Source organism: Dasypus novemcinctus, chromosome 8 (genome assembly GCF_030445035.2).
Source record: "Dasypus novemcinctus isolate mDasNov1 chromosome 8, mDasNov1.1.hap2, whole genome shotgun sequence".
In the NCBI taxonomy this organism is placed as follows: Eukaryota; Metazoa; Chordata; class Mammalia; order Cingulata; family Dasypodidae; genus Dasypus; species Dasypus novemcinctus.
The window spans coordinates 26,697,213-26,721,508 of NC_080680.1; the positions used below are offsets into that span (position 1 = coordinate 26,697,213).

The 24,296-nt window shown below is 43.6% G+C and overlaps 1 protein-coding gene across 1 annotated transcript; it reads right to left on the reverse strand.

The window, feature by feature from the left end:
- Window positions 1-15,549: 15,549 nt before the first annotated feature.
- Window positions 15,550-22,437, reverse strand: LOC101414232 (spermatogenesis-associated protein 31D3). Its single transcript, XM_058302914.2, has 4 exons — window positions 22,219-22,437; window positions 21,012-21,057; window positions 20,409-20,469; window positions 15,550-20,158 (listed from the first exon to the last, which is right to left on the reverse strand). The coding sequence occupies exons 1-4, from the start codon at window positions 22,402-22,404 to the stop codon at window positions 15,682-15,684; spliced, it is 4,770 nt and encodes a 1,589-aa protein (XP_058158897.1). The 5' UTR covers window positions 22,405-22,437; the 3' UTR covers window positions 15,550-15,681.
- Window positions 22,438-24,296: the final 1,859 nt, after the last annotated feature.

Consider the following 24,296-nt stretch of genomic DNA (forward strand, 5'->3'; position numbering starts at 1 on the left):
GAGAAAAACATTTTTCTCAGACAAACAAAAACTGAGGGAATTCATCATCAGCAAATCTCCCTAGCAAAAAATATTAAAAGAAGATCTTCATGGAGAAAGAAGTAATAACTCAGATCTACATAAAAAAAGGAAGAGCATCGGAGAAGGAATAAATGAAGGTAAAATAAAATATTTTATTTCCTTTTTCTTAACTGGTCTAACAGATAATAATTTGTTCAAAATAATAATAGCAACAATATATTGGATGATTATAGCTTATGAAATTAAATGACAGCAATGTTTATAAGGGATAGGAAGGAGAAACTGAAAATACTGTTATAAGGTACCTTCACTTACTGTGAAGAAGTATAGTGTTATTTGAAAGTGAACTTATATTCATTGCAAATTCTAAGGTAACCCCTGAAATTTTTTGAAGAAGTTTAACCGACATGCTAAGAGAGGAGGGAAAATGGAATCATATGACATGCTCATTTAAAACCAGTAAAGGCAGAAATAAAAAGGAATAAATAAAGAGCACATGCAATGAACAGTAAACAGTTACAAACATGATAGATTTTAACCTCATTATATTAAAAATCATTGTTAAGTATGAATGGTTTAAATACACTAACTGAAATACAAAGATTGTCACAGAATAAAAAAGCAAGATGCAACTAATTGCTGTCTACAGGAAACCCACTTAAATATAAAGACACAGATAGTTAAAAGTAAAGAGATAGAGGAAGATACACCGTGCTAACACTAATAAATAGAAATGTGGAATAGCTATATTAACTTCAACAAAGTAGACTTCAGGGGAAACAGATGCGGTTCAAGTAATTGGGCTCCCATCTACCATATAGAAGGTCCAGGGTTGGATTCCCGGGGCCTCCTGGTGAAAGGCCCACACAGCAAGCTGGCTTGAGCAGAGAACTGGCCTATGTGGAGTGCTGGCCCACAGAGGAGTGCTGGCCCACACAGGAGTGATGGCCCATGCAGGAATGCTGGCCTGCACAGGAGTGCTGGCCCATGCAGAGAGCTGGCACAGCAAGATGACACAACAAAAAAAGACTCAAAGGAGAGACAATAAGAGACGCAATAGACCAGGGAGCTGAAGTGGTACAAGAGATTGAGCACCTCTCTCCCACTCCATTGCTGCCTAAAAAAAGAAGACAAGTGGACACAGAAGAACACACAGAGAGAAGACAGTGAGCACAAAACAATGAGGGGGTTGGAGGAGAAATAAATAAATCCTTTTTTAAGAAGTAGTTTTTTAAAAAAGTAGATTTCAGGAAAAGAAAAATTATCAGTGGTAAAGAGGACATTACATAATGAAAAGGGGTTCAACTCTCCAAGAAGACATAACAATCATCAACATGTATGCACCAAGAAACAGAGCATCAAATTATGTGAGGGGGAAAAACTGATAAAACTGCAAGGAGAAATACATAAATCCATGATTATAATTGGGTACTTCAACATCCCTCTTTCAGAAATTGATAGACCAAGCAGGAAGAAAATCAGCAAAGATATAGTTGACTTGAACAGCACCATCAGTCGACTGGATCAATTTGATAGTTTTGGAATACTTCCTACAACAGCAGAATATACATTATTCTCAAGATTACAAGGAATATTCACCAAGACAGATCACATCCTGGGCCATAAAATCCATCTTAACTATAAAAGAAGAGAATCCATACAAAGTTGTTCTCAGATAACAATGAAATTAAATTAGAAGTCAATAACAGAGAAAGAGCTGGGAAATCCCAAAATATTTGAAGATTAAACAACGCACTTCTAAATAATGAATGGTCAAAGAAGAAATCTCAAGAGAAATTTTAAAATATGTTGAACTAAATGAAAATGAAAATACAACTATCAGATTTTGTAGGATGAAGGAAAAGCAGTGCTTAGGGGGAAATTTAAGCATTAAATACATATATTAAAAAGAAGAAAGCTTTAAAATCTCTGAGAGGGTGTGGGCATAAAGTGCCTTACCTGATTGATGTTTCTCTGTTTCCAAAATATTGGAAAACATAGATTACCCTGTAGGTAGCACAAAAATAAGAGGAGCCCCACACCACATAGGAAGGCAAAGATAGAATCAATACCCAGGAAGTTGAGCTGGAGCCCAGGCATGGTGCAGTAAGGCTCCTCAAACAAAGAAGGTGGTCCTCATGGGAAGGTCTTTGTTGCCTCGGGCAGCTGGGCACTAAGTGTGCACATTCTAGACCAGTGTTCCAGGCCCACATCACAGAGCTTTGGCACAGACATAAAGGGTTCTAGAGGGTGGGGGAGGGGATAATGCAAGGAAGATGAACCCATAACCCTTCCTCCACCATGCAGCCTAGCAGATCTCTACTCCTCATGGGCCTTTACATCCTTCCACCTTATCCTCCAACTCTTACCTTTCATCATACCAAATCTTTGCAAAATTTTCTATTTATTCTACGTGTGGCCTGCCTATTACCTGAGACCCCTTTTACTGCTTGGTGATTTTGGACCCCACATAATCTTGGAATATCTGATGTTCTCCCTAGAGTTGTTGCTAATTCCTAGGGATTTACACTTTCAAGGTATCCTCTGTCCTCAGCTAAACCTCCCCACTATATAATGTGTTTTTACTGGTACCAAACCAGAAATATAACTGAGCAGCCGCCTTCCATGCTTCCCTAAGAGAATCTGTGTTCACCTAAAAGCACTAGAAAGAATAGGCATTTCCAAAAAACAAAGTGTGATTAAGAGGGATACAAAGGCATGGCACACCCCTTGACAATGGCCTTTTAAAATCTTGTATTAATTCTTCCTCTTCCAAATTCCCTTTTAGGCTGTTCTGTCCCTAAGGACTTTCAAATCCAGCCCCCTCCACCCATGTAATGCCCTATCTTGCTTTTCTCCCTTTCTTCTGCCAAGCTCCCTCCCTCCCCCAACATTTTTTTCTTCCTCTCCCCCTTTCCTGCCCCCTTCCCTGCCCTTCCGTTTTTGCTGTCTGTGTCCATTCGCTGTGTGATCTTCTGTATATATTTCTTTTTGTCTTCTCATCTTTCTCTAGGATTCACCAGATTCGATCCTGGGGAACTCTGATGTGGAGAGAGGTTCCCTGTCAATTGTGCCACCTCAATTCCTGGTCTCTGCCATGCTTCACCTTGACTCTCCCCTTCTTCTCTCTTTTGTTGCACCCTCTTGCTGGGAGACTCACTTGGCGCCAGCACTGGCTCATCACAGAGGCATTCAGCTTGCTGCGCTCGCACTCAGCTCACTCTGCAGGCACTGACTTACCGCATGAGCACTGGCTCGCCATGCAGGCACTCAGCTCGCCATGTGGGCACTGGCTTACAACGCAGGCACTGGCTCTCCACGCAGGCACTCACATGGGCACTTGGCTCACCACACAGGTACTCGGCTCACCGTGCGGGCACTCAGCTTGCCACGCGGACACTCGTGGGCACTTGGCTCACCATGTGAGTACTCAGCTTGCCGTGCAGGCATCCATATGGGCACTCAGCCCACCCCACGAGCACTTGGCTCACCGTACGGACACTTGGCTCACCACGCGGGTACTGGCTCACCTCACAGGTACGCTTTCTCTTCTTTATCACCAGGAGGCCCTAGGGATTGAACCTGGGTCCTTGCATATGCTAGGCAGAGACCTTATCACTTGAGCCACATCCACTTCCCCCGCCCCCCCCCCCCAACATTTTTAATTCTTCCTTGATTATACAGAGCAATTGTACTGGACCACAACCTGCACTGCCAAACACATGCTGACTTGAAGCACTAATTGAAATTGTATTTAACGGTACCTTTTGTTTTGAATTGCACCAATGGTTTTCAAATCTATGAAAGATTTTGTGGTTTTTCCTAGCTACTTTCTAACTTTTCAACAAAATTCTGATTGTTTCCTCTCTCTGTTTTTTAAAATAATAATGAGACTTTTGATGATGTTGATGGTTTTAGGTTCCTATGTTAGCCACTCATTGAACAGATTTAGAACCCTTGGTTTCGTTATATAGATTATAAACTGCTGAAATTAATCCTGTGTTATTACCTTGTTTTGCTTACTTACATGCCCCCACTAATTCTGGTTCAGGAGCATTAACCATAGCTCTTTTCTTTGCCTGTCTTCTCCTGCCCCTACAGCTTCTCCATGTCTCCACTTCCTCTTATCTACCCTTCCTTAATGGCAGGAGGTCTCTTGGTTCAGAAAAATCCCTCCAGTATCCTTCCACCTCTGATATTGTCTTTTCTAGCAAGCCTGGTTGTACCTGCCCTTCAGGTCCCTAGGACCCACAAAGGTAAAAACATCCTTTAAAGTCTGAGCAAGATAAGCACCATGAAAAAATATCCAGGGGAGAAGGGGCTATAAAAAGGTCACATCGAATGTACTCTTGAAAAATGACCATCTCATAAAAAGAGAGGCTGAGAAACTGTTCCAGGTTAAAGGAAACTGAAAACACATAACAGTTAAATACATGGTTCTAGACAGGAGGTAACAAAAAAAGAAAAAGAAAAAAAGCCATAAAGGGCATTATTAGATAAACTGACAAAAATGGATTATGGAAGTGAGATTAGTTAAAAGTTTTATGTCAATGTTAAACTTACACAAAGGGATAACTATACTGTGAGTGTTTAAGAGAATATCATTTTTCTTGAATACACAATGAAATGTTCAGGGGTGAAGGGCATGATGTATTCTCAAATGTATTCTCAAATACATATATGGGGGGACAACTAAATGGGTCAAAATGTTAATATTGCAAATCTGAATAAGAAGTACATATTATAGTTGTTTTTATATTCATACAAACTTGTCTCCATTTTAGAAATGAACCATTGAGCATGTTGCCTTGAATTTTACCTAACTTTTGAGGTTTCTGGCTTGGATTCCTGCAGTTGCTACCAGTTGCCACCACCACACCCAGGGCCCAGAAGTGAAGTGTGCAATGCCAGTATTAAAAACAGTTTTATCAGGTTCTGTCCCAACCAAAAAAACCCACAAAAGCCTTGATCTTTATAGCGCATTTGAAGCATATTAAAATTCAATAGGATTTTATAAAGTACTGTAAATTAGCACACATATTTTCAAACTATACACATTAAAAAGTACAAAAGAACCAGAAATTCAGATAGCCATTTCTGTAGCATGTAACCCCTAATTTCTTTCTTATTTGATGCCACCAGGTTGTTGATCTTCAGGGACTTGGGGATGTGAATTGGTTTGCAGGTGCTTCCTCTGCTCTGCTAAGTCAATCAACACTCCACCAGATGTCCATCTTCCAAGAGTTGATTGACACCTTTTGATGTATCCACTCCCTTTCTTATCATCCACAAGGGTTCATTCTTTTTTAATCCTATACTTTAAACAGCTTTATTGAGATATATTTCACATACCATAAAAGTTACCCATTTTAAAATGTACAATTCAGTGGTTTTTAGTATATTCACAGATAGATGCAACCGTCACCACAGTCAATTTACCACAAAAAGAAAACCCACACCCTTTTAGCAGTCACCTCACTATTTCCCCACTCCACCCCCAAGCCCTAAGTAACCACTAATCTTTGTCTCAATAGATGTCCCTATTCTTTACGTTTCATGTGAATGGAAACAGCAACATGTAATGTGTTCTTTTGTGTCTGACTTCAGTTAGCATAATGCTTTTGAGGTTCATTCAAATTGTATAAGTATTTCCTTATTTCATGGCTGAATAATATTCCATTATATAAATATATCATGTTTTGTTTATCAGTTCATCTACTTGTGGACATTTGGATGGTTTCTGCCATTTAACTATTAAAGCTACTAAGAACATTCATGTACCAGTTTTTATGTGGCTGTATGCTTTCATTTCTCTTGAGTAAATACCTTGGAGTAGTATTGCTGAGTCATTTGGAAATTCTTTTTAATTGTTTGAGGAATGGCCAGACTGTTTTCCAAAGCGTCTGCACCATTTTATATTCCCACCAGCAATGGATGAGGGTTCTAATTTCTCTGCATCCTTGCCAACACTTGTTTTTGTCCCTCTTTTTTGTTTTAGCCATTCTAGTTGGTGTGAAGTAATATATTATTGTGGTTTTGACTTGCCCTTCCCTGATGACTAATGGTGCTAAGCATCTTTTCAGGGTATTCTTTACTTTTAATGGCAGTCTGGGAAAGGGAGGAGATAAACAAGTGTGTTTCATCTTCTGCATTTAATGGGAAGACCAATAATTCATTTTAAATGTGTGAAAGGAAAAAAAAAAGTTTTCTCCTAAGTATTTTAAAGCATTTATATAGCAATCTCAAGGTTTTACTAACATATACTTTTCTACTTCCTGTACTTTTTTGCATATAATAGTTACTGTGTGATTAAGGGACTGTAATATTGTGTACTGGCATCGACTGGTAGAATTACTTGTATCTGGGGCAGCGTGGGGGGAGAAGAAATTCACTCAAATGACTCCTCAGAGTTGACTAAAAAACAAAGGAGAACTAATAGTCAAAGCTTTTAAAGTGCAATGATTTTTAGTCACCAATACTATGTACATCTGTTGTGGAAAATTATGTGCCTCATGTGATAAATATCAAAGGAATGGGAGAGACAAAAGGGCACATAACAGCTTCTAAGAGATGGCTGATGAGATATTTAAATGCAGTTTTGCACTAAGCTTAAGGAAAAAAATACAAGGTGTATCACACATGCCAAAGGATTGTAAAGTTTGGTGTGAGATACATGGAAAACTTTATTTTGTTATCTGCTCTTGTGTATGTTAGGATATTTCTGTAATAAAAAGCTTTAAAGATAAAAGAGGGTAAAAGTGCCTCATGAAAGAGTAGAGAATAAAGACATCTGGTGAATTTGGGGCACTCCAGGAAGACTAGAGTTTAGCAATCTCCACAAAGAAATTTCAGGACCTAAGGTGAGGACCACTCTGTGAAACCTCTTTCTGTATTAACAGGAAAGAAGAAAAGGAGGGATGGAATACGGTGTTTTTTGAAGGCTTTCATTTGGAAAGTTCCCAGTCCGAGGGCTTCCAGTTGCTCTGCGAATTGTGGGTCCAGCTCATGTGCCGAGCAAATGGTGATGTCCTTAAGTTTGAAGAAAGTGGAACAGTGATCTAAGCTCCACCAGAACAGGGAGCTCCATTTGTTTTGTTCACTGATGAGCCCCATGTGCTTAGAAGACTGCCAAGCACATAATAAGCACTTGATAATTCTAAGAGGAATGAATGATTTCCAGGCAGTGCTGGGGCTGACCATGAATTTACTGTGGCACCAATGTAGTCAGTCGATCCTGTGATTTTATCTAACTGTTTGTGATCACTTACATAGAGGAGGGCATTTCTGGAAAAAGCAGAGAGATGGAATTTTGACAGGAAGGAATAAAGGATAATGGAATGGGCCCACTTGGAATGGAGCTTTTTGAAAGTTGGCTACATGATGGACCTTGAAGTGTACCTTGGAGAGGAAATGAAGAGGTTGGCAAGCAGGTAAGGAGAATGTGGAAAATTAATGATCTGCAGTTCCTGAAATGAAAAATTGGCATATTGAGGGCACATGCTGAAAGATTTAAGAGATGAGCTCAAAGGGTTGCAAGTCAGACTATATTATTTCAGAAGGCAGAGGTGTTCCTGGTGAGCAGTTCTAGAGTATGGCCATAACTGAGTTGGAAAGGAAATAAAGGACACTAAATTAAGAAAGTATAGGATTGGAGGGGGGGGGGGTGATTTATTGGATGGTCCATCCACTTGGATGCTGGGGTCTCCCACTGACTTCATCACTTTCAAGGTCAATGCCTTGGGCCTTATCCAACTTTGTGTCCCTCTCAGGGCCTCCACAGAATCAGCAATCTTTCTGCAACCCTAAGCTTCAAACATTGAAGGATCAGTGGCATGGACAAGAAGGCAAAAGTGGGGCAGTGAGAAACAGCTCTAGTGGACATCTGGGTTTTTTTTTCTTTTAGACATCCAGCATTCATAAGTCTTTTTGGGAGCACTACCTCAAAGTGTCCTTTGAGCAACTCACCCCATTCTTGAGTCCCAGTCTATGTGCAAGTAGAGTTTCCTTCCCTCATGCCCCTCTTTTATGAGTAGATATGTATGTAGTCTTGACCTAAGAAGCATTCCATAGAAGTCTATGGTGTGCTACCAAATGTCTGCAACCCTGATGCATGACCTCAAGGATGGACTCACCTGTGTTTCTTGAGTTTCAGGTGTCCTGTCCTCCACCAAGCCCATGAACATCACAAAGTGGCATCTCCATCATGATGGGTGAACTGTGCACATTAAGAGCAAGATCTTGCATACTGTAATCAAGCATGGCTGGAAGGAAGGCACCAAGATCACCTTCCCTAAAGCAGGTTATGCCAGACCTAACAATGTCCCTGCAGTTACTGTTTGCTCTAAGAACAGCCCCATGTATGATTCCACCAAAATGGCATCAGGATGCTCTGCAGTGCCCTGATCAACCTCAAGGTGGTGCCTGGATCAGATTGGAGAAGTATGGAGCAGGACAGTTTAGTGATATAGGGATGATGGGGCAGAAATCTTTGTTTCATTCCACTTGCAAGGTTGTTCTTTCCCTTTTTCATTTGTTTCTTCCTTTCTCACTCTGACTCAATCTTTTCCTCAGTCTCTGCTTTATCTTCCTCCTGGGAGCTGGGTTGCTGCCTAATCCACACTCCTACCAGTGATGGCGGGGTGATCCCTTTGCCCTGAAAAGATGTCATCAATCCAGGCAACCTAAAGAGTTATTGTGGGAAGGGAACCATTTCTTCATGGTTCTTTTCTACGGGAGAAGCCTCAATGTCAAGTTAAAAGTACTTGAACATGCCCCGTATGACAAATTCTTAAGCAGCATCTACCCTATTCCTAGGCTCTACCCCAACAATTCCAGTAGCTACTAAAGCAATAACCCCCCTCAACATACCCTCATTCAAGGTCTACCCACCTGTGATCCTCTGGGCATGACAACTTCTGCTAAAAATCAATTAAGCCACTATATTCTTGAAAATATACATGGAGGGAGGGGCAAGATGGCCTTGGAGTAAGTGCACCCACATCATCTCTCCTACAAAAAAAATGGCTGAGTGGGGACAAAATCCTGCCAGAATGAGCTGTTTTGGGAACCCACAAAGCAGGAGGCTTCAGGACATCGATCTGGAGAAAATGCGACAAAGAGAGTGATAGCTCAACTCAAAACAGTGAGTTTCTTGTGCTTGGGGCTGGAGCTGTGGAAGGGCTAAGCCCTTCCCCCACTTCAGGAAGCCGCTGCATTCCCGAACCTTGCTGGTCACACAGCCGGTGGAGACAAACGCCAAGAGTGGGAGGGTTCTGGTGAAGGGTGAAGAGAAGTCCTACGACCCCTACGACTCCTTTTTTTGAGCTTTGAGCATACCAGGTGGCTTGAAGAAAAGCCAGGAAGAAGGGGAGGTGAATCTGCTGAGGCAGCTGATTTACCTAACCTCCCCTGGATAGGGAAAACCGGTCTGGGAGAAGGAGGAGTCAGGCAATTAACTAGTCCAGTGCAACACACCTAAGGGAGGAGGTCAGTAGGAAGTGCTTAATAAGCTTCCAAGAGCATATTTAGGGTTCCCAGCATAGGTGTGGGTGCTCTCTCTCAAAGAGACTGAGAGTCATTATTTTCTATGGTGAGTTAATAAATACACCAGGGTCCCATTTGACTTTCAAAAGGGAACTCACACACAGGCTTCCTGTTGCCCTGGGAGAGAAAGCAGAAAAAAAAAAAAAGATTCATAGAATCAGCAGTTTATCCAATTGCAAAGAGTTGATCTTGCCTGGAGAAAGGGACTCTTTTTGAAGAGCAAATCAACCCAGAAAGTTTGGCTCAGTAGAGGAGTTTCAGCCTTGAATGTTCAAGGTCTCTAGTTCAATTCCCAGTTCCTCTGAGAGTAGTGACCCACTGGGATATTAAACATCTAGCTGATATATTAGGACAGGGAAAACTTAGACATTATCCTTGTATTAGCTTCACTTGGGTCTTTTATTTTTCCTAAAAAAAAAAAAAGGTTATTTCTTTATATAATTTAACTGCATTTACTCACTAAAACCCACTTCAAAATCTGCAGTGAGAAATCTGCAGGGTAATTGATTGATAAACACCAGCAGTCTGACAAGCTCCACAGAGGGAATTGTGGTTTTTCTTAATGTTTGATTGACTCCTTGCCTGTGGGTTTGTCTGTTTTTTGGTTTTCTTGTCTTTCCTTCCTCTTTATCCCCCTCCCCCTCCTTTTTTAAATTAGGTGCTGCCAGCTTGTTTCCTGTTTGCTGTGTTTCATTTTCCTCAAATTCCTCTTTTCTGTGTGTACTGATTTTGGTTACCAACACTCTCTCTTTCCCTTCCTACATCTTTCTATTCTTCCACCTTCTGTTGTTCTTCTTACATTCCACCTCTCTTTGTTTAGCCCCTAATTTTTATTTTATTTCTAACACTTCTGTTTTCTATCTTTTATTAACTCTTTCTGTTATTGTCCTTTCTTTTCTCTTTCTCTCCCTCATCTCATCACTCTGGTCTTTTAATTCATACTATATTCTTCTTCATATTCAGTTTCCCATTTCATTGTAGATACTCCACTTTTTTATTCCTGTAACTCTATACTGCTTACATGACTTTAATATTCATTCTTCTAGGTCTTACATCATTCTTCTGCTAACATTTACTATCAATACTACTATTATACTTTTTTTTTCTTACCACATTTGCTTTTCTTGACCCTAATCTTTTTCCTTCAAGAGAACTTAGAAACAAAGAAATGGAATAAGAAGAATAAAGTGTCAAAGAGAACACTTCACACACACACAAAAACAGCAAGTAAATAAAACCTGAGACTAGAGGGAGAAGCTAATCAACTGAACAAACCCATCAAGATAAAATGATGACCAGATAGCAACAAAAATAACAAACCATACCAATAATCAGGAAGTCATGTCCCAGTTCAATGAGCAAACTAAAATCCAAAAGAGGAGCAGAACATCAACAACTAATCAAAGCTCTCCAAACAAATATCTAAATATAAGAGCCAAGACCATAAATACCTTGAAAGACAATGTAGGGAAGCATCTACAGGACCATGTAATAGGAAATGGCTTCATGTTCTTCACACCCAAAGCACAAGCTATGAAAGAAAAAATAGATGAATGGGACTTCCTCAAAACTCAAAGGAGTTTATCAAGAAAGTGAAAAGATAGCCTACCCAATGGGAGAAAATATTTAGTAACCATATATCTGATTGGAGCCTAATATTCTGCATATATAAAGAAATCCTATATCTTAAAAATAAAAAGACAACCCATTTTAAAAATGGGCAAGAGATTTGAACAGACACTTCTCCAAAGAAGAACTATAAATGGCTAAAAAGCATATGAAAAGATACTCAACATCACTAGCTATTACGGAAGCGCAAATCGAAACTACAATGAGATACCATCTTACACCCATTAGACTGGTGGTTATTAAAGAAACAGAAGACTGCAAGTGTTGGAGAGGTTGTGGAGGAATGGGAACCCTCATCCACTGCTGGTGGGAATGTAAAAGGATCCAGTCATTGTGGAGGACAGCTGGCATTTCTACAAAAAACTAGCTATAGATTTGCCATATGACCCAGCAGTTCCACTGCTGGGAATATACCCAGAAGAACTGAAGACAAGCACACAAACTGATATATGCACACACCAATGTTCATAGCGGCCTTATTCATTATTGCGAAAAGTTGGAATCAACCCAAATGCCCAGCAACAGATGAATGGATAAACAAAATATGGTATATACATGGAATGGAATACTACTCAGCTGTAAGAAGGAATATAGTACTAACACATGGGATAACATGGATGAATCAAGAGGACCTTATGTTGAGTGAAGCAAGCCAGGCATTGAAGGACAAATACTATATGACCTCTCTGATATGAATTAAGCAAATCAAGCAGTCTCAGAGAGATAGAGACTGGAAGATAGACTTACAGGAAATAGGGGAAGAGAGGAAGGTAGTGAACCGACACTGACACAAGCAAAATCTATGATGAATTGGAGGTAAGTAGTTGTGCAATGAAGGGATAAGTCAGAGGCATAGGGATACTATTGGGTGGGGCTTTGCAGGCATCAGAGGGACTAGGGTTGGGAGGATGGGACAGAAGGCCCATGGAATTGGGAGGAGGGTTGAGAGGGGAGCAGGTAAACACAGGAGATTGTCAGGTATGTGGTTGAAACTATAATATTGAGAAAACTCTTTCGAAAATATAATGAGGAAGGGTCACTGGTTTAAGGTGTTTGACAGGGGGCATCTGGCACAGGGTGCACCTAGGGCAGGCTCCTAGGGAGTGTTTGAGTGCTCATCTTGTCATAGTGTGTTATGTCAGTGAGTGGAGATCCATACAATGAGTGAGAAGGTGTTGTATCCCCATCCTGGGGAGGCTAGATGTTCTCAAACAGATGGGAGGGTGTCTCTTCAGAGCATGGGTGGCTCCCAATGGGAGAAGACTGACTAGTGTGTCAAGCCAGCATTGTTACAAGTATCTATGAATCTTGCCCTTCAAGCAGTGAAGCTTGGCTGTCACTGTGGGTCCCAAAGGGAGGGGAAGAGAGGAATAGAATAGGTGGAAGAGGAGGTTATTGGGAGGCAATGGAAGTGTTCCACAAGATTGTGCAACAATGAGTACAGGATGTTAAATTTCACCAAAAATATATAAAAGTCTACAATGTAAACTGTAATGTAAACCATAATGTAACCAAAAATTTATAAAGTATACAGACTAAAATATAAACCATAATGTAAACCATGAACCATGGTTGGTAACCATGTTTCAATATCTATACATCAATTTTAGCAAATGTAACATCCACATGTTAAAAGACCATTGCTGGGGAATGGGGGGACAGGGTTTGAGGTTGGGTATACAGGAGTCTCCTATAATCTATATGTGACTTTGTGACCTAAAACTTTTTTGAAGACATAATAAAAAAATTTTTTTGGAAAAGATTGTAGGCACTGAGGAAGAAATGAAAGAGACTGCTTTGCCACTGTACATGCTGGGCAACAACTACTACAATAATGAAAGGCAAAAAGACAAAAAAAAAAAGTTTTATATTTTTCATTAATACACCAATTTATTTTTCACTTTAGTTTTTCTAAATTATGTATTCTATTTCTAATCTCTAACGAATTGAATATGGCACTGTATTAGGCTTCATTTTTTAACAAGTTTTGGATCACAGAAGGGTTCAACTACAGCAGGGGAGGAGCGCTGGTGTGGGATGTCATTGATGGGGAATGCATAGGTGGGAGGGAGTTCTCCAGGGCATGCATATAGGGTATATAGATACGTTTGGATTCGTTGGGTAATGTCATAGTGGGTAGAGTTGCACACAACAACTGAGGGAGTGGTAAGTTCCCACCCTGGGGAACTCTGTCACACTACCCAATTGAACAACAACAATCCCCAAAGTGCAAGCACAAAGACCAGTGAAGAAGGATAGTCCAATGATGGGCCCTTGATACTGATGAATATGCTTATGAGCCTGTGCTTGAAATTTCAACTAGGCCTAGAGCTGCAGGGTGCCTAAGAGTTACCTCCTGAGAGCCTCTATGTTGCCCAAATGTGGTCACTCTCTAAGTCAAACTTCACGTGTAAATGCATTACCTTTCCCCAAGCATGGGAATGACTCTGGGGATGAGCCTCCCTGATGCCAAGGGATTACTACCAAGCACCAGCTGATGATGCAACCAGAAAAAGACCTTGAATAAAAGGGAGAAATGGTAAAGACAAATGAGTTTATATGGCTAAGAGACTTCAGAATGATTCAGGAGGTCATTAGAGGGGTTGCTCTTACATCTCATCAGGATCCCAGAGATAGCCAAAGTAGATACAACCCCAAGTAGAGGTGCTCCTGAGGGCTACAGAGATACCTAGGTCTTACAGTCAATGCAGATGGCTCTGGAGGAGTTCAGTATCTTGCCACTGGGCCCTGCTTTGAGATTTGTGCTCCTGAGTGTGATAGAGTTGGACTCAGATGTGACTTCTCTACACATCCCTCTCCTGTCACTTTTACTGAAAACTGTGGTTGGCATTGGGGTTGATGTATGCTCTGGACTGTCCATGTGCCAGCTGGGCCCTGAGCCTCAGCAAAGTTGTAGCACCTACCCTCTAGTTCATTGGACTTACCCAGGTCAGCTAACAGGGAGGTGAGGATGGTCAACCACCATACCAAGGAACTGAGAAAGTCTACCACTGCAAGCAGGAGAATCCCATCCATCAACCTTGTGGGATCTAAACACCCTCGCATTTTAGAGGTGGAGTGGACATCAACATCCCAGGGTCCTCAGGATGGAGGAATAAAATATGGATTAGGGTGAACTTACTCATAATCTGTTATAGAATTGTTGTGACTCTAGCAATGGAAGAAATTGTATCACTGATGTGGGGACAGTGGCCACAGGAGATCCTGAGAGCAGGGAGAGGGAAGAAGAGGTGTGATATGGGGGCATTTTTCGGACTTATAGTTGTCCTAAATGATATTGCAGGAACAGATGCTGAACATTATATATCCTGCCATAACCCACTGAATGGACTGGGGGAAGAGTGTACATTACAATGTAAACTATAATCCATATTGTGTAGCAGTAATCCAAAATGTTTTAATCAAATGCAATGAAATGTGCCACATTGATGAAAGAGGTTGTTGGAGTGGGAGATGAAGAGTGGGGTATATGGGAACCTCATATTTTTTAATGTAACATTTTGTGTGATCTCTGTATCTTTAAAAAAAAAGTCCCTCATCATTTTATTTTAAAAAATAAAATAAAACATACATGTCCCTGAACCCAATCAGATATGGAAGATCTGTCTTTGCTACTGTACCAGAAGATATGAAGCAAAGAAGGGGAAAGACCACTTGACATAGATGTGCAATGGACACAACTAATCCAATGTCCACAGAGAAAATGTGGAATGGGTGTGGGAAGGGTAGCCATGGTGGCTGCTGGGTTTGGGGAATGGGAAGAAGAGATGAGATGTGGAGCCAGTTTCGGGACGTCAAGTTGTCCTGGGTGGTGTTTCACGGACAATTACGGGACATTGTAGATCCCCCCAGGGCCCACTGGATGGAACGTGGGAGAGTGTGGGCTATGATGCGGATCATTGACTATGGGGTCCAGTGATGCTCAGAGATGTACTTACCAGGTGCAATGGATGTGTCACGATGATGGGAGCGAGTGTTGCTGTGGGAGGAGTGGGGGCTGGGGGCGGTGGGGTTAAATGGGACCTCATATTTTTTTAATGTAATTTTTAAAAATAAATAAATAAATAAAAAAGAAGGGGAAAGAGAAGGCTGCTATACATTTCTCTTAAGACTAAACTTAGAGGTGGGAAATAGAGCCCTTCTCCTCATACTTCACCAGAGAGGTAAAGAGTTTTGGGGGACAAGTGATGTGATCTCTTCCTCACCGAGTTCCATGAAAATCCTTTAGAATCCAAGGGTGATCAGTAACAACTAAACTAACTCCCTTTTCCCAAATACAAGCCCTAAGATATCCCAAACTCATGCCCCAAACACAATACACATAGAAGACACCACTCTTATTAGAAGAAACATTTATTGTGGAGGATCAATATTTTCAACAAGGAATGAATTATTTTGCTGGGGAGGAAATGGTCCTCCCTGGAACTGCTGGAGAAGCATTTTCTTCCTGGATAGGAGAGACAAATCTCAGAAGTTGCCTGCAGCAGTGGTGAATGTAGCCTGAGGTACCTGGCATTCTTGAGGCATGCAGGTGGGACATGGAGGGCACTCAGGCTCCCTGAGGGGCATGGGTAGGGGATAACTCTGACACAGTAGCTGATTCTTGAATCCCACAACTTTCTGGGGATGTCTGTCCCTGTCTCTGATCCATCTACCATGTGTAGGATGGCTTGGGCCAGCATGCACACCCTTTTGACTGCTGGAGTCAGTATTTGTCACTTTATGGGACAGAGCCCTATAGTTGAAGGGATGCCCCTGGATGGGCTCTGCCTGGGCCTTCTTCACTGAGGAGAGAAGGGACTCTTGGGGACAGGTGATATCTCTTCCATGCCTGCGACCCTGTTTCTCCTCCAGGAACTTCCCATTACCTGCCGTGAGATTCTGAGCTTCAGTCATCCTTGTAAAGGCAGCTCTATTTTTAACTGGACCTCTGCTTTGCAGAGAGGCTGACATGGAGCTATGTTTTTCCAGGGAACTTCCCTGCTCTTTGCATTTTGCCCTAGGATGAAGCCGTTGCAAAAAGTGCTTCATCAGTTTTCTGAAAGGACTTTCAGGAGGTGACTGTGGCATCTGTGACAGACACTGAGTGGACTTTTTCCCAAGGGTCTCCTCTAATTTCCTGGCCTGAGCAGGAAAACTTTTCCTTCTGACATGGTATGTCTCCAAATCTGCATCCCCTCCACCCAGCTCCCCTGTTTCAGGTCCCTGAGGGTTCACTCTTTCAGCAGCTGGTGGGAAATTCTTATCCTGACACTTTCCTAAGACATGCTTAGGGACCCAAGGCTCCTGCCGCTGCTCCATGCTAATCCCTCTGTCATCCAAGTGAACATGCAGCACCTGGGAGTCAGCCATGTCCCCACTGGAGATATTCTGGGCATGAGTCAGTGAGGCCTTGGAAGACAAACTCTCTTGAGCCTGTTGATGCTCCTTGGAGTCCACTTTAAACCTTAACTCACCAAACAGTTGTTTTTTAAGGTGTGATAGTTCAAGATCTTGGGGAACTGGTACTCTTGGTGAGGGGGAACATTCATTGGGTAAGGTGATTTCTACTTCACTGGTATTCACATTTGTCTTTTGGGAGACATCACTCGTTTGTGATTGCTGAGCACAGAGCTCCTCAGCCTTGAATATCTCCCTGGACACATTGAAAAGGGAAAAATGTTCTAAATTATTCTTCACCATCCCTTTGTCCTGAAGTGTTTCTACTCTATCGCTGGAACTCACTTGCTTGTCCCTTGGTTCATGTCCAGTCCCGGCTTGACTTGTCGGCAGCTCTGGACTGAATCTATTGGCTGTTGCACTCTCACTCTGACTCTTGGTGTCTACAGTGCTATATGTGTGGGGCAGAAACGTCTGCCTGTCATCTTCAGTTGTTTGAAAGTCTTCTGCAAGCTTATGATCGACATCAGAGGGTGACTGACTCTTGGTATCCTGAACGTCCTTGCCCCCAGGTGAAGTGGCAGGGATAGTTTTCTGAAAGTCTTCTGCAAGCTTATGATTGACATCAGAGGGTGATTGACTCTTGGGGTCCTGATCTTCCTTGCCCCCAGGTGAGGTGGCAGGGATAGTTTTCTGAAAGTCTTCTGCAAGCTTATGATCGACATCAGAGGGTGATTGACTCTTGGGGTCCTGATCTTCCTTGCCCCCAGGTGAGGTGGCAGGGATAGTTTTCTGGAAGTCTTCTGCACGCTTATGATCGACATCAGAGGATAATTGACTCTTGGTATCCTGTCCTTCCTTGCCCCCACGTAAAGTGGCAGGGTGAGGATAATCCAGGATGGGGACTGAAATCGTTGTTAGCTTCTTATCTGCCTGAAAAGCTTGAGTACTTCTTCTAATGGTGTCAGAAGCCTTAGCTCTGGAGGCCGCCGCAGAAACAAGGGTGACAGAGGAAGGAAAGTCGGTATAAACAGAGCACCAGGATGAGGCCTCTTTCAATTTAAAGATTTTTATGGATTCAAGGACCTTGTCGGGAAGGCCCCATATCATCCTCAATCTAAACTTTGTAATATGGACTTGCAACATCTGTTGTGTGCTGGAGTCAATGAAGGAAAGCTCCTGAGAGGTATTCACGCAGTAGTCATTCCCTCGTTGTGCCAGATTTCCTTGTTTCATGTGGGTGTGGGATTTTTCAGAAAGAGACAATGTCTGCTTGACAGCATGCCATGAACTATGCACGGTCGCAGGGATCTTATCTTCGTTGATTTGCTCAAACTTCTTGCTCAAATGTACTTTCAGAGTACTTTCCAGTTTCTTCTGTTCTAAGCTGACTGCTGAGGGCCTGGAATTCTTCTGTGAAAGACTCACTTTGGGGCTTTTTGGGGCTTTCCCAGAGTCATACTCCAGATCCTTAACTAAGGAAACGTTTGAGTCCCTCGAGAGATGGTCTTCTGAACCTTTCTCCAGGTTATGTTCCTGACTCATCTCTTGATCCTCCTCTAGTTGAGACATTTCTGAGCTTTTCTCATAGATACTTCCAGAAAGGCTCAATCCAATAGTCTTTAGATCTTTGCTGCTCTCACGCTTAAACACAGAAAGCCATGACAGTCCATAACTGCTCTTTGACTCGGATGGCTCTGGAAGTTTAGCTGGAGGCTTCAGCAGTGCCAGAGACTCGTGGATCCTGCGGGGCAGGCCCCAACGATGTTGGATGAGTCTCTTTCGAAGGTGGTGCTCTAGTTTCTTCTGGATCTCACTATTGAGAGGAAAATGTCCAGGAACAATGGAGACTGGAACATGGGCTTGGGGGGCCCAGTGGTACTGAGGAAAGTTGGGAGCTGGAGGACAAAAGGCTTCCTGTGATCTTTGGACCACAGTGGGTAAACCCCACAAACTATCCTGTTGCTTCTGCAACACGTGCCATTCCAGGTCGTAAATTATTGTTATGTTGAAATTCTGTGCCTCATTCTGGAGTCTGTGAAAATATACCCCACAGCCCCTAATCTGGGATTGGAAAGAAAGGGGTAGATTTGGGAGCCAGGATTGCAGGTAGGCCTGGGGCTTGACTTGAGCAGGGTCAAGTGGATGTAAGGACTGGGATTTGGACAGGGTTTCAGGCAACGTTTGAGGCTGCCTCTCAGGCAAGGGAAGAGGTAGTGGCTGGGGAAGTAGTGGGGATTCTCTAGCTTCAGTTTGACCTGCAGGGGCACTTGAGATGCTATTGAAGACAAAGGTAGAAGACCCTGAGACCAGGAGAGTAGACATCAGGGACTCGCTGTGCAAAGAGGGGGGACCCCAAAAGAGCTGCATATATTTCTGTTGCATATGGCCTCCCAATGTATTAGGATATGGAGACTCCTGATGAATCAACTCCTCTTGTTTGTCTTTGGTGCTCCAGAAGTGTAGGGAAGCTGCTGAGTCATAATTATCACCAACTGAACCTAATATTTTCTCTGCAGAATTTAGTGGGTAGTCTGCCCTAAGTTGTTTTGGGAAAGGTCCCATTAGCTTTTCTTTTTCCTTCCACATCAGAAAATCTCCTCTCTTTTTGATTTGTCTCTCCAAGAATGCCAGGACATCAGGGCTAAGAAAAGAGAGGTTACCAGCCTCCACATAGTTATCTGTAGAGTCTCCCTCTAAAGAGGCCTCTGGAGAATGGACAGCGAGCAGCCCTGGCTGGAAATCACATTGTGTCAAGGAGGAAGGAAAAAAATCCTGGGCGTGGGCCTGCCACCAGGAGAATTCTGAAAGAGGAAGGCTTGAAGGGTCAATATTTTTGATTGTTGGGACATAAGCAGCCAACCCAGCAGGGCTATCTGGAGATGAGTTCTCTGGAAAAGGCTTCAGTAAAATTGAGATCGCTTGAGATTGAGTCATATTTAAAGCATTGTCTGGTGATGGTGAAGCAGACAGGGCTGGTGGTGCACGATAACAAGCAAATGAATCAGTGAGATTCATTGCACGGGACACATTTGGTGCAACAGTGATATCGTGAGAGAGGGTGGGATCAAGTGCAAACTCAGTGTTCAGAGAAAAAGCATTCTCTGGTTGGAAAAGGGGATCCCCTCTCTGAGTGTGACATGATGGAAGAGGGGGAAAGGCAAGTGGTGGTGAGGTAAAATAGTCCATTGGGAATTTGGAATCCAAGGGGGGGAAATACTCTGGTGGCAGAGGGTCACCCAGTGGTGAGGGTAAAAGAAAGTCAACTAAGGGGGTCATGAGGTCAGGTGAGAGACTGGAGTAGAGGGGTGGAGAGGGCTCAGGCCGAGGAGCTGGTATTAGGTCTGGAGAAGAGTCTGCTGAGAGGGCAGAGGGTAGAGTCATTGATGACTCAGTCATAGGAACGGTGGAAGTCAAAGGGGACAAAGAGGTAGCAGCGTCCTCCAGAGGCTCCCCAAACAGCAGCCGATTGACCTCAGTACTTGCCGTATCACAAACTTCACAGAAGGGATCTGGACATAACAGTTGACGAAAACATGTGGTTTCATGATGCTGGCCCAGGGGCCTGCAGGAGACAGGAAGCACAGAGCTGCAGCCAGGACCAGAACAAGCAAAGGAGGGCCTGCTTATCTACCCGAGGTCGGCCCGCACCCAGGACTTCACAATACACCTTACAGCCCTCTCCCCAAATCCTTCATTCACGTTCATATTCCTATGATTTCCACCCGTGTTAAGCCCAGCCTTCATGAAGGTCATGGAATGGCACAGACTTTGCTAGAAAGAGGGACCAGAAAAGAAGGGGAAAGACTAATCACCTTTTCAGAACAGAAAGCAGCTTCCTTGCCTTCTCCTCTTCTTTCTGGTAAGCTCTCCAACCTGGGAAACCAGGAGAGGAAGGTTATACATGGTGAAGGTAGAAGTGTAGGAATCATACAGGAAGCTGAGCAGATATCCCTTCATGGAAGACCTTTGGGATTTTAGACAGTAAAGGTCCCAAGAATCAGTAGTATAATCCCATTTGATGTTCAAAATCACTCTGAGGGACAGAGACCAGTGGTTATCTCATAAAGGGATATGAGCATTCAGGAGGTTAAAAGTACTTGTCCAAAGACAGAAAACAAAAGTTCTGACTCCAAACTGGCCGGTAGTCTTTCCTCTATATCTCACATGGCCCCTGTCTTGGGCCGTGCCCATTGCCCAGGCCTGTCACTGCTTCAGGCCCTGGATGGGCAGGACAGAGAAGGCGAGAATTGTCCCAGGTTCTGATTTCCTTCCCACGAGCCTCTCCTCTGAGCGCCATGTTTTCTGAAAGAGACTCTCTGGCAATGACATCCTCAGAGATGGTGAGCTCCAACCCTCATGGAGGCAGAGGAAGGACCCCCCCTTGGAGAGTTCAGGAGGAGAAGGTAGGGCCTTACCTTTCATTGTCCTACCTTTTCTCCTCCTCTTGGCTCTGCCCTGGCGCTGAGAAGAAAAAAAGAAGTAAGCCTGGATTCGGTTCTCCTGTTCCTCTCTCTGGGAAGCTGCAGACATTTACTGTCCACAAATGATTTGACTATTTTAATTACTGGAACTTTTTGTTTCTTCTACTCATTTTTAAAGGCTATGAAATATTTTCAATATTTCCTTCTTTGAAAAACTCCAAAGATCACATCTCTAAAGTCCACACCTGGTGTTCTCAGCAGTTTTCTTGTCAAGGAGGGCCCAGGATCTGAGAGCAACTGTCACATCTGGGCTCCCTCAGCTAGAACCCTGTGTCCTGGGAAGCAGACTTGGCCCAGTGGTTAGGGCATCCGTCTACCACACGGGAGGTCCGCGGTTCAAACCCCGGGCTTCCTTGGCCCATGTGGAGCTGGCTCATGTGCAGTGTTGATGCGCGCAAGGAGTGCCATGCCATGCAGGTGTGCCCCCTTGTAGGGGAGCCCCACGCACAAGGAGTGCTCCCCATAAGGAGAGCTGCCCAGCACGAAAGAAAGTGCAGCCTGCCCAGGAATGGTGCCGCACACACGGAGAGCTGACGCAGCAAGATGACGCACCAAAAAAAGACACGGATACCCATGCTGCTGACAACAACAGAAGCGGACAGAAGAACACGCAGCAAATGGACACAGAGAACAGACAACCTGGGGGGAGGGGGGTGGAGGAGAGAGGGAAAAAAAAATAAAGAACCCTGCATCCTGAGGACAGAGCTTGGTCTCCATCCTTCACTCACAGGCTCTCAGAGACTCATCACTGGTCTTCTGAGCAGCCCAATAGGGGAGTGTGACCAATGATCAAGTGTTGGGGCGCCTTGTTCTCCTGCAGGGACACAGAACTCTCTAAACGATCCCGTTCAGGACCACAGAATGACTGTGTTTGGATTTGATCCTGAAACACTGCTTCCCATCCGCCCCCCCACACACACATGCCCAAATGGATGATCTGACTTCCAGGTGGAAATCTGAGTCTGCCCTGAATCTCCACCCCTGCCCAGCCTATTCCACTAGAAGAATGCTATTCCTTTCTCCCCCCAGACTTCCTCTCAGGTGTCTCTCTGAGAGACCACAGTTCACCTAGAAAAGTTTAAATCGAGATTGAAACAACAACAGAGAATCTCTGTTGGAAGCTTGGCCCAGGATTCCTTACCTTCTGGGTGTCTTTGGTTTTCCTCAATACTGTTGAACATAGTTTCCACAGTAGGTAGCACAGGAGCAGAATGAGCAACCCCACCCCGCACTCGACTGTGTGGGTGGGGACAGTAGCCCACAAAGTCCGGGGGTCGTACAGCCAAGGTTCCACATGGTTCTGCAGGAAGGTGAGAACTCTGTCCATACCTGATCTCTTTGCTGTCTCAGGTAACTGAGCACTGAGAGTGCTGGCTCAGGATCATAGTCCCAGGGCCGCATCACAGAGCTCTGAAGAGTCACAAAGGGGCTGTGAGGGTGGGAAGGGAGCCGTGCTGGCAGGGGGAGCCCACGGCCCCTCCACCACCGTCCTTCCCGCAGATCCCTCCATTCCCCTGTGGCCTCTACACTGCTCTGCCATCCTGTTTTCCAACTCCAGCGTTTCATCTCCTCATTTACTTACTTTAGTGAAAGTTCTCTGTTCCATCGGCAACCCAGATAGTACCTGAGTACCCCTTTACCTTTTGGAGATTTGAACCTCACCCATTCCACTGCCTTAACAGTCTCAAGTACGACCTTGAATTTTTGCTTGTCCCCAGACACTTACACTGTCAGGACCACACATGGCCTCCAATCCATCTTTCCTACAGACTGTTCTTGTCTTACACAAACCCAGATAGAGAACATACAGTTATTTAGTTGTGTGATACTGAATAGGAAATTAAAATAATTTTTTGTTCAGTCAGCCTTTAGCATATTCAGTCGGGGGGGGATTCAAATTACTGAAGTTAATTCATTATTTGGGGAGTGGGTATAGATTGTGGTTGAGCACCTGCTTTGAAATGTATGAGGTCCTGGTTTCAATTCCCCGGGGCCTCCTAAAAAAAGGAAAATTCATGATGTGATATTCACAAAACTAAGTATAAAATAAAGGTAAATAACGAAACCTTCAAATGATTTTTGAAGGACCGAAAGTTTGTGGCACTTCTGTTTCTGAAATTAGTGGAGCTTAAGCTTCACAAAGGCTTTGCAGGTTTGCTCAGCTCCTGTACTGGTAACCTTTGATAAACCCACACAGTATTTTCAAATCCAAGAACAAAACATTTCCTCCTTTGATTTCAGTCTCTCATTTATTAGTTTGCCTAACCTACCCACAGTCCCTGTCCTCTACCTCAATTTCCTGACAGGTGTGTGACCCCCACCCCCAAAGCCCCGGATGCGTTGCCCAGTGCTGAGCTGTTGATCTCTCAGTCCTTGGGGTGGCGGGGTGGGACCTAAATCCAGGAGGGAGCCTAGACTTGAGCGGCCGTCTCCTCGTGGGCCGTGTAAATATGATCTTTTCCTAAGCCTGCCTTGCCGTGGGAAAAAAGTTGGGAAGCCCTGCTCGGCATAGAGCATACATCCAAAACCATCTGCCTGTCATAGTTCGCTCAGCCTCCTCTTCTCAGGCCTAAATCATCCCTGTATTTTCCCTCTCTTTACCTAACATCTTATTTCACACTGTTACTCGTGACAGCTGTCCTCTGAACTGTCTCCTAATTCCTCATGTCTTTCTTAAACTGGGAAGCCCTTTATTTGACACCCACGGCCAGCCTAACACTGTCATCTGATCTGGGGCAAAGGGGTAAGAATTGAAGGGCTGACTGCCCTTTCAATTATGCAGGAGCAGGTAACCTGCCCTAAGGATAAAATCTACCCAGAGGTGCCACTTCCTCCTCCCCTTGATATGCAGCCTCGGCCAAGTCTTCCTTTAATAAATATTTACTGCTGGAAAACGGAAGGAGAGATGAGTATCTCTAAGTCACGGGCAGAAACCTCAAGGACCTCATGGTGCTATTGTAGAGAGAAGTCCTCCACAGTTCAAGAGTTACACACCTGCTCCGCAGAGCCTTCCAGCAAGCCTTCATTAATAACCAAGCAATCTCTGGAAGTGACAGGAGAGGGGCCAGGCCCTGTGGACCATAGCTGCTCAGACACGTGATTCACCTTCGGAAGACATCCCGCTCTACCCACCCTGACTTTCTGATACTAATGAATGATTCTTTGAGGAGATGGTCAAAGAACAGCTTTTCTCTTTTACAATGATGTTCATTGGCTAGA